Source organism: Pogona vitticeps, chromosome 9, assembly GCF_051106095.1.
Source record: "Pogona vitticeps strain Pit_001003342236 chromosome 9, PviZW2.1, whole genome shotgun sequence".
NCBI lineage: Eukaryota > Metazoa > Chordata > Lepidosauria > Squamata > Agamidae > Pogona > Pogona vitticeps.
Window position 1 is genome coordinate 27178360 of NC_135791.1, and position 14327 is coordinate 27192686.

Consider the following 14327-nt stretch of genomic DNA (forward strand, 5'->3'; position numbering starts at 1 on the left):
AAAAGAAAAAAGGGACGCGGGTGGGAGGGAGGAGGGAGAAGTGGCAACATTGTCGCCAGATCAAAGCCGGCGCGGGGGAGGGGGGGACCGAGCCAAGCCAAGCCAAGCCAAGGCGAACCAGGCAAGGCTGCGGGCGCGCCGCATCTTCTTCCTCTTCTTCCTCTTCCTCCTCCTCTGCTGGCTTCGGAGGGCGCCCGACCGGGACCATGAGCCGCTCTCGGCGGCGCCCGACCGGGCCCGGGCCCAGGAGGTAGCCGCGGGCGGAGCAGCGGAAGGAAGCGGCCGGCGGCCGCGGCGGATGGAGCCCCCGGGAGCGGCAGCGGCTGCCGCGGGGCCAGCGACCGCCTGAGCCTGGAGCGGCGGCGAGCTTGCCGGAGGAGCCGAGGCGGGGGAGCGGCAGCGGCGGCGGCGGCAGCGGCGGCGGCTGGGCTCGCCGGCCCCACCCACGTCCCCACCCAGCCAGGTCTGGGAAGCGGCAGCGGAAGGAGGCGAAGGAGAGGCAGGCGAGCCAGCGGCGGCGGCGGCGGCAGCGCCGCGCACACAAAGCCACGGCAGACATGAGGTCAGGCGGGCGGGCGGGCAGTACCTGGCGGGGCGCGGGGCCTTTGTTGTCTGTGAGCGGCCGGGGCTCCGCCGGGCTGGGTTTGCCCTTCGAAAGGCGAATGGGGGGGGGAGGGGTGGCGGCGGCGGCATTGCCTGCACGAGGGTCCCCGGGAATCCCCGCCCCGAGGAAGCTGCAACTTACACATTTCAAATGTCGTTGTTGGTACGGGCGACAAGGTCTCTTCCCCCCACACCCACACCCACACCTTTTTTTCTTTCCTTTTTTGAAGGATAGGTGGGGAATCTTGTTTTCCCCGGAGAGACAAAGTAACGAAAAGTTGCCCCTTCTTTGTCCCCCACCCCACCCCACCCCACCGCTCCAGGGAGATTTCCGGAGCTGATCGCTCATCTTATCTCTCTCCCCCCCCCCCCGACTCCCAACGCCGTCCGAAAGTTACAGAAGAATTGCGGCGGTTTGGGCTGCGCACCCCCCCCCGCCCCGGCTAGGAAGTCCTGTAGGGCGATTGCTTTGGGCCCGGCAGGAAGAGGCTTTACGTGGCAGAGGGAGGCGCACACACAGCCATACACACGCACACCCCAAGTTCCATTCATCCATTCTCTGAGTTTTTTCTTTCCCACCTTTCGAAAATCGCGAGGGAAATACCTGGCCCTGCCTATCGGTGGCATTCTGGGTGTGTATCCCAACTTCGAAGTGAAGGCGTGCTTTTTCGTGACCCCTTTCTTTGAATGGAATGGGGGAGAGGGGGAGAATGGGCCTCCGTGTGTCGTGCCTCTACCCTCATATGGATACCTGTATTCAGGAACTGGGGGGGGGGGAGGGAACAGAGAGACAGCCCCCCCTTGCTACGTTGTCGAGAGCAGACGCTCCTCCCATGATGAGGAGGGGGCGTGGCCCTTGTACACCCCACCTTGGGTGCTGGCCAGCTTCCCCTCTGCCAGTAATGCTGCGTGTCCAGAACACAGGTCTCGCCCGGAAGGTTGTGGGTTTCCCTAACCCTCTGATCCCGCTGTGATTCATCTGCAACCCGCTGACTTCCCTGGCTTCTTGTTCTTCCCTGGTCTGGTTTCTGGGTCTGACTGTCACCTTTCTCACTTCTCCCAGGGAGACTGACCGCGCGGGCGGTTTTCGTTGTTCTCTCCCTGTTAAGGTCCCCCGAGGCCTCCCATCCCTTCTCAGGCCCTGAACTCACTCCTGCTCTGTTTGGTGTTTCTCAAACTGGGGGAGGCACTTCAGAGTCCTCCTGCCTTCCTTTCATTTGAGCGGCTCCCCATCTTGGGTCCCCAGGTCCTCTTGGACTGAAACTCCCAGAAATCCTGGCCAGCACAGCGAGGGGTGGAGGCTTCTGGGAGTTCTAGTCCAAGAACCTCTGGAGACGCAAGGCTGGGGACCAATTCTTTGGTCACAGGTAAGGATTCGGGGGGGGGGGGTGCATCGTCAAAAAGAAAAGCCCACCCCCATTTTCTGTCCAACAATTAGGGGTTGTTGGCACAATCTGGGATATGGAAGAGTCCGCGAGGATGAGCTTGGGGGGCTGTTGGATCTGGGGAGGGGGGAGAGCGTGCTCTGGGATTCGGTCTTAGCTGCCAGTAGTCACCAGGTCCCTGCCGTTCTTCCCCCCCCCCAAGGCCCCACCCACCCAGATATCCCCTACCTTTGTGCAAACTCTTCTCAAACCCATTTCCTGAATTTCCCTGAAAGCTCCTTTGTCTGAGCAGAGCTGATCCCAACCCTACCCCCCAAGCAGGAGTAAATGACAGACAGCAAAGGAAGATGTTTAGGTTAAATGCTGCTAGAAGGAAATTCGTAGTTCATCATCACCACAATAGGCTTATTATCTGTAAAGTTGCACGGCAGCACCCAGTGTTCCAACACCTTGGCTTGAAAGGCTGGTGCTGCCCTGCAGGCTTACCACCTGATACTGGTGAAGAGAGAGGAGGGGGGTGTATGTGTATTTCTTCAGCAGCAGAAAGAGTCACCCTTTCCTCTTTGCTGCAAGAGACGCAGCATGCTGTGATACCTGAAAACCTGACAGACATATTGCTGCTCAAGCTTTCATCAACCTTATCCTATTTCCATCAGATGATGATGAATGCAGGGTTTTTTTCCATGTTTTTTTTTTTTTTTTGCTTGCCTGATGATAAATTAGTCATTCTTTAAGGTGCCATAAGGTTCTCAGTCTTACTAGATGAACATGCAGAGGACTGGAAGATGTGGCACCTCTCCTTTGAGGGTTTCCAAGAAAACATCACTTGGCTATTTCAGTGAAGTTGCAACCTTTGCTTGGGCTACTAGAGGACAACAAGGCCCAGGTGACTTTTTTGTAAACTTGTCCCAGAAAGAAAGGGGAGGGCCTGAGTACCTGCTGAAGCAGGAAGTGTTGGCAGGCAACTCACGAGGAGAGGGGGTTTCACTCACTCAACCCTCCCTCTGGTTTAGGACCGTAATTCCGGCGGAGAAGAGATATTGTCTCTGGTGGTAAATGCGAGAACCACTGTGTGCATCAGAGGTCAGCAACTATGGCCCTCCAGAAGTTTCTGCCCGGCAACTCCTGCCAGCCATAGATGAGGGGTTATGGCAGGAATATGCGGAGGGCTGCAGTTGCCTGGCTCAGTGCCATAAAAACAGAGGTAGAAGCAAGCTTGGCCAGGATGTGTGGGGAAAATTGGGACCCAGATGTCGCTTCTTAGTCAATAGCCCTTACTGACCTCAGAGGCCACGGGTTTGCATTTGTGAGTCCCTATGTATTTGTGTGGCTAGATGGTAAGAGACCAGTTGTGCTGGATCGAAGAGGCCCTTTGCCCAACATCTGTTTTTCTTGATGTTCCTCCCTTGCCAGGTTCCTTGTATAGCCATTTTATGTTTCATGGCTAGAGGTAGATGATGGAGGTGGCCTTGTTCTCCACAAACCTGTCTAATCCTCTTTCAAAGGCACTTCTAGTTAATTGTGCCTTATGTGAAGGACTTCCTTTGTCTTTCCTGAAACTCCTGCTCATAAATCTCATGGGGTGACACTCAGTCTTACAAGAGGGATCCGGATCCTAAGAGGACCTGCCCTCTTCTTCCGTAGCTCCTCAGCTTACTCAGGAATTTTTGACCAATGCCTTGGTTCAACACTTTCCCGCTTGCAAGCCTGGACCACATTTATGGCATCTGTCCTTCACGCCACCTGGCTCGCTGAGCCTCTTTGAGAACTGCAAAAGGAGTTGTTGAAGCAGGACGTTTTTGGCGGAAGCTGTGCTGACTAGAACTTGGCAAGACTTCTGTCTGCTAAATACTTTTGACTTTGATTCGGACTAAACATTAGGAAGAGCTTTTGTCAGTGGTCGGGGCCAACATGGAAGGTGGGGGTCATGTGACTATCTGTCCAGGGTGCTTTAGCTGTGGACTTTTTGCATCAGTGGAGGATGGGAGGAGAGGCCTCTTTGGGGGGGTGTGTCCTTCCCCATCTCCAGGTCGATGGTTCTTGTGAGTCTTAATAATGATTTCCTACCAGTTCATTTAGAACAGGCATTGGGTTGATGGATTTGCCTGCTCAGGCATCTTCAGGCCTGTTCATGGATGGAGAGCTCTGACTGTTGGGAATTACTGGGAGTGGGTGGGGTTGGTTGCCGGTCAGAACGATGCTGAGGACATGCATTGGGGGAAGAAGGGTTGAAGCTGGACTCTGGGATGGAGTTCTTTTGTTTCCTGGTGCTTTCTCAGAGATTTTAATTCTACTCTTCCAGTCATGCCGGGAGGGAAGAGTTTTTAACATTCCTTTTCAGCAGATTATTGACCCCGGGGCACAACATTCCAGCCCTTTAAGTCTTTACTGGCCCTGAAGACTGGAATTCATGGGGAGGTCTGTTTGGTTGCCTCACACCCCTGGCTTTTGATACCCATTTTCTCCCTGGTGCCCACTTTTTTTTTTGGCTTCCTGGCTCCGACTGGTAGAGGCAAAGCACTCTTCACGGAACTGAAAATGGACTGAGTCATGAATTCTAAAGCGGTTTTCTGCAAGCTGAAAAAATAATGATGGTGATGGTGATGGACCTGCAAGGCGCCCCCCCCCCATCCAGGTGCAGGAGCACTCTCTCCCCCCACGTCCTCGTCCACCTTTGTGCCGTGGGGTGAAGGGGCCGGCTGCAGCCTCTGCAACACAGGCTCACCTCTGTTTTGTGTCGACACCAGGAAGGGAAGTTGTGGCTTTGAGCAACGGTCTAGGTGGCCAGGCTCCAGGAAAGGAGCTTCTTCTCTGCTGCCTTGCAGAGGGACGCCTTGCGCCGCTTCAAGCCGTTGGGGGTGGGAGGGCAGGAAACGGGACCCACAGCTGTCGTGGGGGGAAACCCCTCCCCAGGGTCTGCTGCTTGGGGGTCTCTTTCAGGCCTCTCCCAACAGTTGTGAGCGCTCCAGCTGTCTGGGACAATGTTACAAGGGGGGGGGGGGAAGCTGTCTTGAATTCCTCCAAGCTGAGACCCTCCCTTGCTCTTGTGATGGTCACTCTTGTCAGGTCAGGGTGCCCAGAAAGCCAGGGGAAAGAGGGCGGCTGCAGCCTTTGGCTCTGGCAGTCCACTTTCCACTAGCTTGGCCTGACTGACTGCCTGTCTGCCCATCTGCCCGTCTGCCCGTCTGTCTGTCTGTCTGTCTACCCATCTTTAGGTCATTATTTATTTATGACAATGTTTACCTACTGCTTGTCTCTTTCTCCGGGGCTCTGCAAGGTGATGTACAAGAGTAGAGCTTTTAAAAAACAGGTTGAAAAATTACCAAAAAAAAAATAGCTCCTGGGCACATTTTAAGCAGCAAAGGCCACTCAAAGCAATATAGCAATAATTAATTAATGGATTGCAAAATAGCAAAGTGTGCTGCTTATATACCATCCCATAGTGCTTAAAGCACTCTCTGGGCAGTTTACAACTTAATTATGCAGGCTACACATCCCCCCCCCCCAACTGCAAGCTGGATATTCAATCTACTGACCTCAGAAAGATGGAAGACTTGAGTCAACTTTCAGCCGGCTACCTAGGACTGAACCCCGGGTTCTGACCATAGTTTGGGCTGCAGTACATCAGTTGAACCACTGTGCCACAAAGCTCAATGATGATGATGATGATGTGCCATAAAATGAATTCTGACTTAAGGTGACCCTTTGCAGGGTTTTCTATGTATTAGAGAGGATACTCAGCAGTGGTTTGAGGGGGCTGCTCTGGGACGGTGCAGCTGGCCCAAGGCCACCCAGGCTGGCTGTTTTCCCAGGAGGCCCAGTGGGGGAATCGAACTCCCAACCTCTGGCTCTGCAGTCAGAGACCTCAGCCACTGAGCTATATCAGGTTCTGAGTTGCAGGGGCTGAAGGACAGAAGTGTGAGGACTGGAGATATTTTGAATGCTTCCCTAACCTAAAGGGAGCATCCATCATGCAGGAATGAAATTTACAAAGGCCGTGCTCGATTGAGCTTGATGTCTTACCTAAGAGAGAAGCATTTTGACTTTATGTGACTCAGCTCCTCTTGCTTCCCTTTTGGGGTGCAAAGGTTTTGGGGTTCAGCCTCGACACGGCAGCCATAGTTTAGTCTGGGGGCAATCCAGATGAGGGAGGAGAGCCAGGCTCCTTGTCTAAAACGCCAGCCCAGTCAGCTAGAGACTCTTCTGCTGATTACCCAAAGAGCAGGAAACGACTTGGTTGATTTCCTCAGCTTCCCTTTTCCACTGTGTGGATGCTGGTGTGTGTGGGGGGGGGGGGGGAAGAGGGTGGGTGTCTGTGTTAACCCCTGGGTTCCCACGGAGTTGCAGCCCAGCCCATAAATTTTCAAAGGACCAGGGAGGGTTTTGGGGTGGTGGATTGCAGAACGCTTGCGGTATATTTTTAGACCATGTAAGCACACATTGTTTCAATTAAAATCAAATGACATCTGTCTTTCTCATTTTAATAAAATGGCTAATTTCGATGTAAAAGCTGCTCTTCCTAAGTCACAGTAAATGTCAAAAGGCAAGCATCTTGAAACTTTTCCGGGGGGAGGGGGGGGAAAGGAAGGAATATTCTTTTCTCTAGCAGAAAGCGGCTAATAATAATAGTCTAGCACACTATTGAATAGTCACGATGAGTACTTCATTACAGCTGCTGTGCTGAAGCTGAGCAGGCATGGATTGTCACCGCTGCATAAAAGGCCCCTTGAGAGTCAACTTCCTCCACCCCCCCCCATATCCCTCTCTTAAGTCCCATGATGGATTAAATTGAGGGATGATGAATATACTAAATAAATAAACACAACAGGATGTGATGATTTAAAAGGAGAAGTCCATGGAGGAAGTTAAGTCTGTCAGCAGCTGATAAAGATGCTGAAAATTTAACAGAGCCTCTGTATTCAGGTGCAGTCTACCTCACAGTACCTTTTCCTTGGGACAGAGAAAAGAGGTTCGGTTTACGGTTTTAGTCTGAATTTTAGAACTGCAGAGCTGGAAGGGACCTGAGGAATCATTGAGCCCAGCCTCTGTCAAGGAGGCACCGAGGGGAATCACAGCCCCAAACTCTGGTTCTGCCTCCAGAGGCTTCAACCCCTGGGCTTAACCCAGCAGTCCATGTGAGCTTCCCCAAGGGTGGGGGGGTGGGGAACGAGTCTTGGCTGGAAGGTCTGATCTACCATGGTCTGTCTGGAATCCAGAAAAGTCTGAATGCTGCCCGTGGGATGTTAGGATCCTGCCCGTAAAGCAGGTTTCCCTGTATGTGTTGGATTGTAATGGGGCCGGCTGGCTGTGGGTTTCTGGGTGTCACAGTTCATCCTACAGATTGGGGCTGATGGCTGCAGGGTTAGGGTTCAGGAACGGTGGTTTCACTCTGCTGGGGAGCCAGTTCCCAAAAGGAGGGTCCGGAGACCCCTCTCTTTGCTGGTGGCTGCAGTGAGTCCCAGCGTCAGAGGAACAAAGGCCCAGACTCTAGCCCCGGGGCCACCTGCCTGAATGGGTCTCCTTCCAAGACCCGGTCCAGGGCCTGGCTCGATCCCTAGGCCCGGCTGCTGCCCCCTTGCCTGCCGGGCCTTTCTTTCCCACGATCCTCGGGAGCCGCCGCGTTGCGCCAGGAGGTTCTGGGACAGCTGCACTGTGACATCGCTCCAGGTTCTGCCTGGAACATCCCGAAGGGACGACGGCCTGGCCAGCGGACGGGCGGGGGTGGTGGGGGAGGCGAATGGGGCAGGGTGGGGCCAGAGTGGGATATTGGCATCATGGCTGCTGCCAAAATGGGTCACCCCCAAAGGTTGAGCTTGTCCTTGCCCCTACGTCAGAAGCACGGGGGAGGGAGAGGAGGGGAGGGGGAAGGAGGGGAACCCCAGCAAGGAAGGGCCCGGCTAGGTTGGTTCGGTCCTTGGAGGGGAGGGGAGCCAGGAAAGGAGCCTGCCTCTAGGGAAACCCTAGAGAAGTCCCCCTGCCAGCCAGAGCTGGCCATCCGGGGCGGGAGAGGGGCTGAGCCTCTGACTTGGGGGGAGGCAGCAGCTTCTGAGGTTCCAAGGAGAACGTTGGGTCCCCCCCCCCCGACCCATCTCTCTTCCCACCCTGCCCTGTGCATATGGAGAGCCCCAGGTGGCCTCTTGGCTTGCTTGCCAGGGTCCCTGCTGGCTTGGAGGGTGGGGTACGAGAGGTGGCCCCCCTCCTGCTGGCCCTTCCCTCTCTCTTTTCCCCTCAGTTGTCCTGAACTCAAGTAGCAGGAAAAGCTCCACTCAGGAAGTGACTCAGCAGCGTCTCAAATGTAGCCTGTGGGGGGGGGAGTGGGGGGAGGGCTCCTTGGACATACTCTGTGTGTGTGTGTCTCTCTCTCTCTCACACACACACACACACTCACTCACTCACTCATTCACACACTCCCCCCCTTGCTGGTTTCCAGAAGGGAGAGCAGTCAGGATCCAGCTCTCTCTCTCTCTCTCTCTCTCTCTCTCTCTCTCTCTCTCTCTCAATGCGCGTGCATGCGCGTACACGTACACGTACACACACACACACACACACACACACACACACACACAGAGCAATGGGAGACTGAAGGATTCCCCACCCTCTTAGCAAATGGGGAGGGGCCCCAACATCACAGGCACACCCCATGTCTAGAGAGGATGGGGCTCTCAGGTGCAAAGGGATCAGGCCCTGGCTGGTGTGTGTGTGTGTGTGGGGGAGACTCAGCATCCTCTTTACCTTGTTTCACCACCAGGAGCCGGGATCCATAGGAACCCACCCTGCCCATCTCCCCAGAGGCTTCTGCCTTCTCAGAGATGGACATCCTCCCCCCCTCCCCATCATCATCATTAATGTTTTGGGCCAGGAAGGAGCCCTTCCTAGGCTTTGTATCCCCAAAGGTCTTCCCAGCCAGTTGGCTTTGCATGTACTTTCCGGGGGGGGGGGCAGAAAATAGTTCAAGGTGTGCCCACCTAGACATCTTATGTTTTGGGGAGCCTAAATGTCTTCCCTCCCATCAGCTCAGCTCCACCTCCTGAACCCCTGAAGAAGAATGCCAAAGAAAAAAAGGCAGCCACCCTCAGGTGTGGGGGAAGAGCGGGGGAGGGATGGGGAGTCATAGCAGGGACTCCGTTCTTTGGTTGGGGGTCGGGCTAGGAGGAGGGCAGAGGTACTTTGCCCACTTTGATCCCCCCTCCCCCCCCATCCTCTTTGATCTACCAGTAGCTGGGAGAGACCCTTCCCTTCCCCACCCCCCACTTCATGAAACCCAGGCTCCTGCCTGGACTGGGGCTCAGGACCTATTTCGTTAAAGAGCAAAGGGTCTGGTGCACACACACCCTGACCACCACCACTAAATCTCCTACTGCTGGAGATGCTCCCTCTCCCTGCTCCCCCCCCCCCCGCTGAGATTCCTGGTCTAGCTCTCTCTTACTCCCTCCGCTCCCCCCCCACGGGAAACCTACATTTGCTTCCTCTTGGCAGAATCACGCTCGGAAAGTCAAAGCCCCCAGTGCCGGACCCGCCTAAGAAAACGGAAGCAAAGAAGGCAGAGAAATCCAGGTGCCGGGGGGGGGGGGATCTGTGTGTGCGTGTGTGCAGGTGGAGAGGAAGGGCAGGGCAAGGGGGAGACAGAGGGTGGCTCTGCTTAGCCCACCCTTGGCCGCTCAAGCCCTTCATTCCTGGGGGTGGGAGCCAATTTTCCTGCAAGCTGCTTTGTGCTAGAATTCTCAGCCCTCCTTTATTATGGCCCTCAGCTGCTCAGGCTTCTAAGATTTAGGGTCCCAAACCGCTGGAGGGCCAAGAGTTCCCCTGAGGAGCCTGAGGGGAGAGAGCCACCTGGGAGGAGTGGCTAAAGGTGCCCCCCCATGTCAGACCTTCCTTGTACCAGCCTGTTTTTTCCTTGAAATGTTTCTCTTGCCACCTGGTTTCCTTCCTTGCTTGAGGAAGGAAGCCTCCTGGGTCTGCTTGGGCATGGCCGGCCCTACTATCCGGTAGGGTGAAGCTGCTGACTTGGGCAGCCAGTGGTGGAAGGGGGGCGGGCGGAGGTAGGAATCTCAGCAGGTCCTCACAAATGTTCCTCCTGCCACCCTCTCTGAATGAATCCCTGATGTATAAGGATTTTGTGAGGCTTCTACCCGTCTCTCCCCCCCCCCCCAGAATATCGCTGGGAGGTTGGGCAAACAGAGAGTCAGCCCAAGTTACCCAGTGAGTGTCACAGCTGAAGGCGGATTGGAACCCAGGATTTGAACCCAGAGCTGTTTTCCAACTCTACGCAGTACACCACCCTGCCTGCCTGGCATTGAGGGGGCACAGCCGCCTGCCTTGTGCAGCTGCAGACGTGATGCCAAAGCCTGAGAGCCTGAAAGATCGGCCGGCAGCCCCCCCACCCCCACCCCGCCTGGCTGGCCTGTTTGCAGAAAACAAAGGCTTCTAGCCCAGCCAAGTTTCCTGCCCCCCCCCCCATCACTCTTATAATGTTATTTTTTGAAAGCCAGGAGGAAAGAGCCCGGCTTCTTGGCCATACCTGCTCCTCCTCCACTGTGCTCTTCTTGGGGTCTCGTTTCGGCAGTACCCCCACTTCTCTCCCACCCCCATGAAATGCTCTTAGCTTATAAGCCTGGAATTTGGGGAGTATGTGGGAAGAGGGGGGGGAGAAGCCTCCTTTTGTGAGAGATAGACAGGGGACAAGGAAGGGGGATCATGTGGGGTGCTTGGGGCTGTGAAAAGGGCTGTTGCCCTTTCTGGTAGGCGACAGTGTGTGTGTGTGGGGGGAGCAGGAGCCAGATGTCTCCAGGCCCTTTTCCCAGCAACGCTTTTGCATTCCCAAGTTCTGTCGAGATCCGGCCGGCCCTTCGAATCCACCCCTTGTATGGGCAAAGGCTGCTGTTGTGCTCCCTCCCCACTCCTTCCGGCTTTTGAAGGCTCTTGTCAGCCCTTCCAGGTGCTGCTCCTCCCCCACCCCCTCCTTATGTGCAAGCTTGCCTTCTTGGAAAATTAGTCAGAAAAGAGGAGGGGCAGACCCCCCCCCTCACCCCACCCCCATTTTTACCTGGTGCTTTTTAAAAGCAGCCTGTGCCTGCTGTTCTCTTCTGCGGACGACATCCACCCGCCCGGCCCTCCCTTGTTTTGTTCAAAGTGCTTAAGTTTTTGATGTTGTTCCTCCTGCTCCGGTTATTTGGGGGCAAGGAACTGGCATCCGGGTTGATGCTGCTCGCCTTCCCCTTCCTGTCTGGGCACTGTTGGGCACCAGGACTGTTCAGAGGGCCAGAGGAGCCCTCCCGTCCCCCACTCTGGGTATCGTGGCAACCCTTGGAATGATCTGCCTTCCCCCTGAGACCGTTTTCTCTCCCCTCCCCAAACGAGAGGTGGCCCTAAGAGGAAGCTGATGTTCCTCACCCCTCCGAGAATGAGGAAACTCGGACTCAAAACCTGACCGTTGCAGAACTCAGGAATCCCAGGACGACGATGATGCCTTCCCTTCAGCCCCTGGCCCTAAAGGGGAAGCGGGGGGCGGGGGGGTCTGCTTCTGCTGTAGGGGCTCTGCAGGCGCCCTTGGCTTCTCTGCATGCGTGTTTGTGGGACTGAGGCACAGACACACAGACACACACACACAGAGAACTTTAATCAGGGACCTTCCGTGTGTATTTTGCAAGAAAGGATGCTGGTTAAGAGGCAGTGGTGGTTAAAAAAACCCCACAGAATTTGGAAATAACAGCTTTCAAGTAACAGCAGCTGAGAAACTTTGATGGAGAAGAAAAGGAAGATCCATTTATTTTTTTAGGTCTGTAAAAAATTAAGCCAACAAGAGTTTTCAGATAGGGAGGCAGGTTAGTCTGTTTCAATGTGGGAGAGAAAAGCAAAACAAAAGCGAAAATAAAAACATATGTCTTTGTTTAGACCCCTGGAATAAAATATTTAGCTGTGGATTGATAAATCTGTAGCTAAATGTTTCCCTTTGTGTGTCAGAGGAAGTAGATGCTAATCTACAGATGCTCAGGCCGACATAAACTGGTTAGTTCTGAAGGTACCACAATATTTTTGTTTTTAGTTTCTTTTTTTTTTTGCGATTGTTATTCTCACCCGTGATGTGTTTGGGTGCCAGGAGTTGGTTGGTTTGCTACTTTTACTGGGTTTGCGTTAATTTTTGGCTAAAACAAATCAAAAGTAACGGCTTGAGGTTTCTTAGGGTGGTTGGTGGCAACGAGACGAGGCTCATGGAGTCACTGGGGGTTTAGTGAGTCAGTTCCCCTGTTATGTGCCATGGATCTAATGGGCCTTTTCTAGTCGTGACTTACGGTGTTAAGAATTTCAGCCATCGGTGACGTGTTACCAAGTAACGCAAGATGCCCATTTTGCATCCAGCAAGCCATAGGACAGATTGCTGGGCTCCGTGTAACACCACTGTGTTCGCTTTTAAAAATACTAATGTTGCAAGCTGAGGCTCCGGAGGTGAATCAGGGAAGGGCAGTAGAACCCTTTTCACTACTAGCCGATGGAGAGTACACCTCAAAGGGTTCTGGGAAGTGTGCCACCGTGCACTCTGGGTAATGCTGACTCAACGTCACTGGGGCTCTCTTTTTTTGCAAGAGGCTTCCGGCGTTTTCCTGCTCTGGGTGCTGTGCAGCCCCTCTAAGCAGACGCTCCAGGACCTCGCTGTGGCCCGGAAGGACCGGCGGAAGGGCCTGCTCCCCAATGCTGGGTGGTGGGTTTGGGGGCCCCTCAGGGTCATTTCAGGGCTGCCCAATTGTGACTTGGCAGCTTATGCTGCTAAACAGCAGCCCTGATGAAGTGTGGGGGGGGGGTGATGGGAGGGGGGGCTACGGGCTTCACTCATCTTGTGCAATGCTCTGAACATCACTTCCAAGCAAGGTTGTGTGAGGAACTTTGTGTTGCGTGTCTTCTGTCACGGTGGCTGCCGTGAGATTGTGAAGTGTGCAAGGATGTGCAAGTGGCCGATGCGAGAGGTGGGAGAAATGGAGGTTGGACACCCCCAGAAGGGTAACCCGAGGGAGGGTGCTGCTCCCTTTCATGCAGGCACGAGCATTTCTGTAGGGCCCCCCCACACCAATTGGAACAAACAGAAGGCAAGAGTTTCCTGCATAAGGTTTTGCAGTGGAGAGAGGCTGGGGGGGGGGGAGAGGAAGAGCTGGGGGGGGCAGTGTTTGCCAAATGATGACCATGGCATAGAGAAGGCTCGGCATCGTGGGTTGTTTCTCCCAATTGATATAAAGTGCATCTGACAGGGGATCCCTCCTGCTCCTCCTCCTCGGAAATAAGCGGCTTTAGCCTCTGCCGGGCCTTCCACGCTGCTGGGGCACTTGGGAAACCTGTCCTGCCGTTGCACCACCTGGGAGCAGCTGGGCCTGGCCTTGCCACAACCTGCCTGCCTCTGCCGCCGAGGCAGGAATAGCATCGAATATCATCACCAGGCTGGGCACTCCCTCTTTTGCCTGGGGCAGCGGCTTCAGCTGCCGGCTCACTTTTTAGGGCCTGGAGGGAAGCTGTGCGCGGGGGGGGGGGGGGGGAAGAGCCACAAGGGCTGCCTTCAGGAGTGTGTCAGGTCTCCTTCTCGGTGGCCCCTTTCCCAGGGCACCTGAGCTGACGGGGGCCGGCTGTGGCCCCCAGGGCTGTGCCAGGCTTCCAGATGCAGCTCTTGGTGGATGGAAGTCCAGACCTGCAGCCATGGAAGCAACGGAGTGGCAGCCTTCACTGTCGGGGGGGGGGGGAATCTAGACAAAATGCATGCTTTTCTCCTCTTTCTGTCTCCCCCTTCCTCCAATTAGCCATCCACACTCACAGAGGGGCAGTTTCCTCAACTCCGTTTCCGAGCCAGTCCAGCCTGCCTCCCCCCTTTCTCTGCCGCTCTCCTGAGGCTTCCCCACTCCCTTATTCCAGCGGTGCGTGCCTGTACATCCCTCAGCCTGGGAGGGCCGTTCCCTCCTTGCCCGCCTTGGTGCTGTTTCCTGTTTTTCCAGTCGCCGCCATTCTTCTAGCACCCTCGGATGGAGGAGGGACAAGGAAGAAATTCAGGACCCACCCACCGGCCGGCCGGGGCCTGGTGGCTTTTTGGGGAAGGGCAGGGATTGGGAAGGGAGGCCAGGAAAAGCTGCCCCGTGCTGTGCTCCTGCCTGAGTGCTGACTTTTAAAAACCCCCCCACACACACTCTCTCTCTAAGTGTGGCGAAAGGCCAGTGCGTTTCCTTTATCGGGCTTGATGTGAGAATGTGGACATTTTGGAGGTTGCCAAAGGTTGGCCAATAGAAGCAGGCTTTGCCTAGGGGAGGCGCAGCCCCTCGTGCGCACGCAGGGCGATCAGGGTCACTGTGTGGGTTTCCCTGTCCTCAT

The 14327-nt window shown here is 55.1% G+C and overlaps 1 protein-coding gene across 1 annotated transcript in view; it reads left to right on the forward strand.

The window, feature by feature from the left end:
- The window catches only part of VASP (vasodilator stimulated phosphoprotein), a 26750-nt gene continuing 12423 nt past the window's right edge, over positions 1–14327 (forward strand). Inside the window, 1 exon segment of the mRNA XM_072980087.2 lies at positions 1–562. Coding sequence (XP_072836188.2) covers positions 558–562 — 5 coding nt within the window. The 5' untranslated portion in view covers positions 1–557.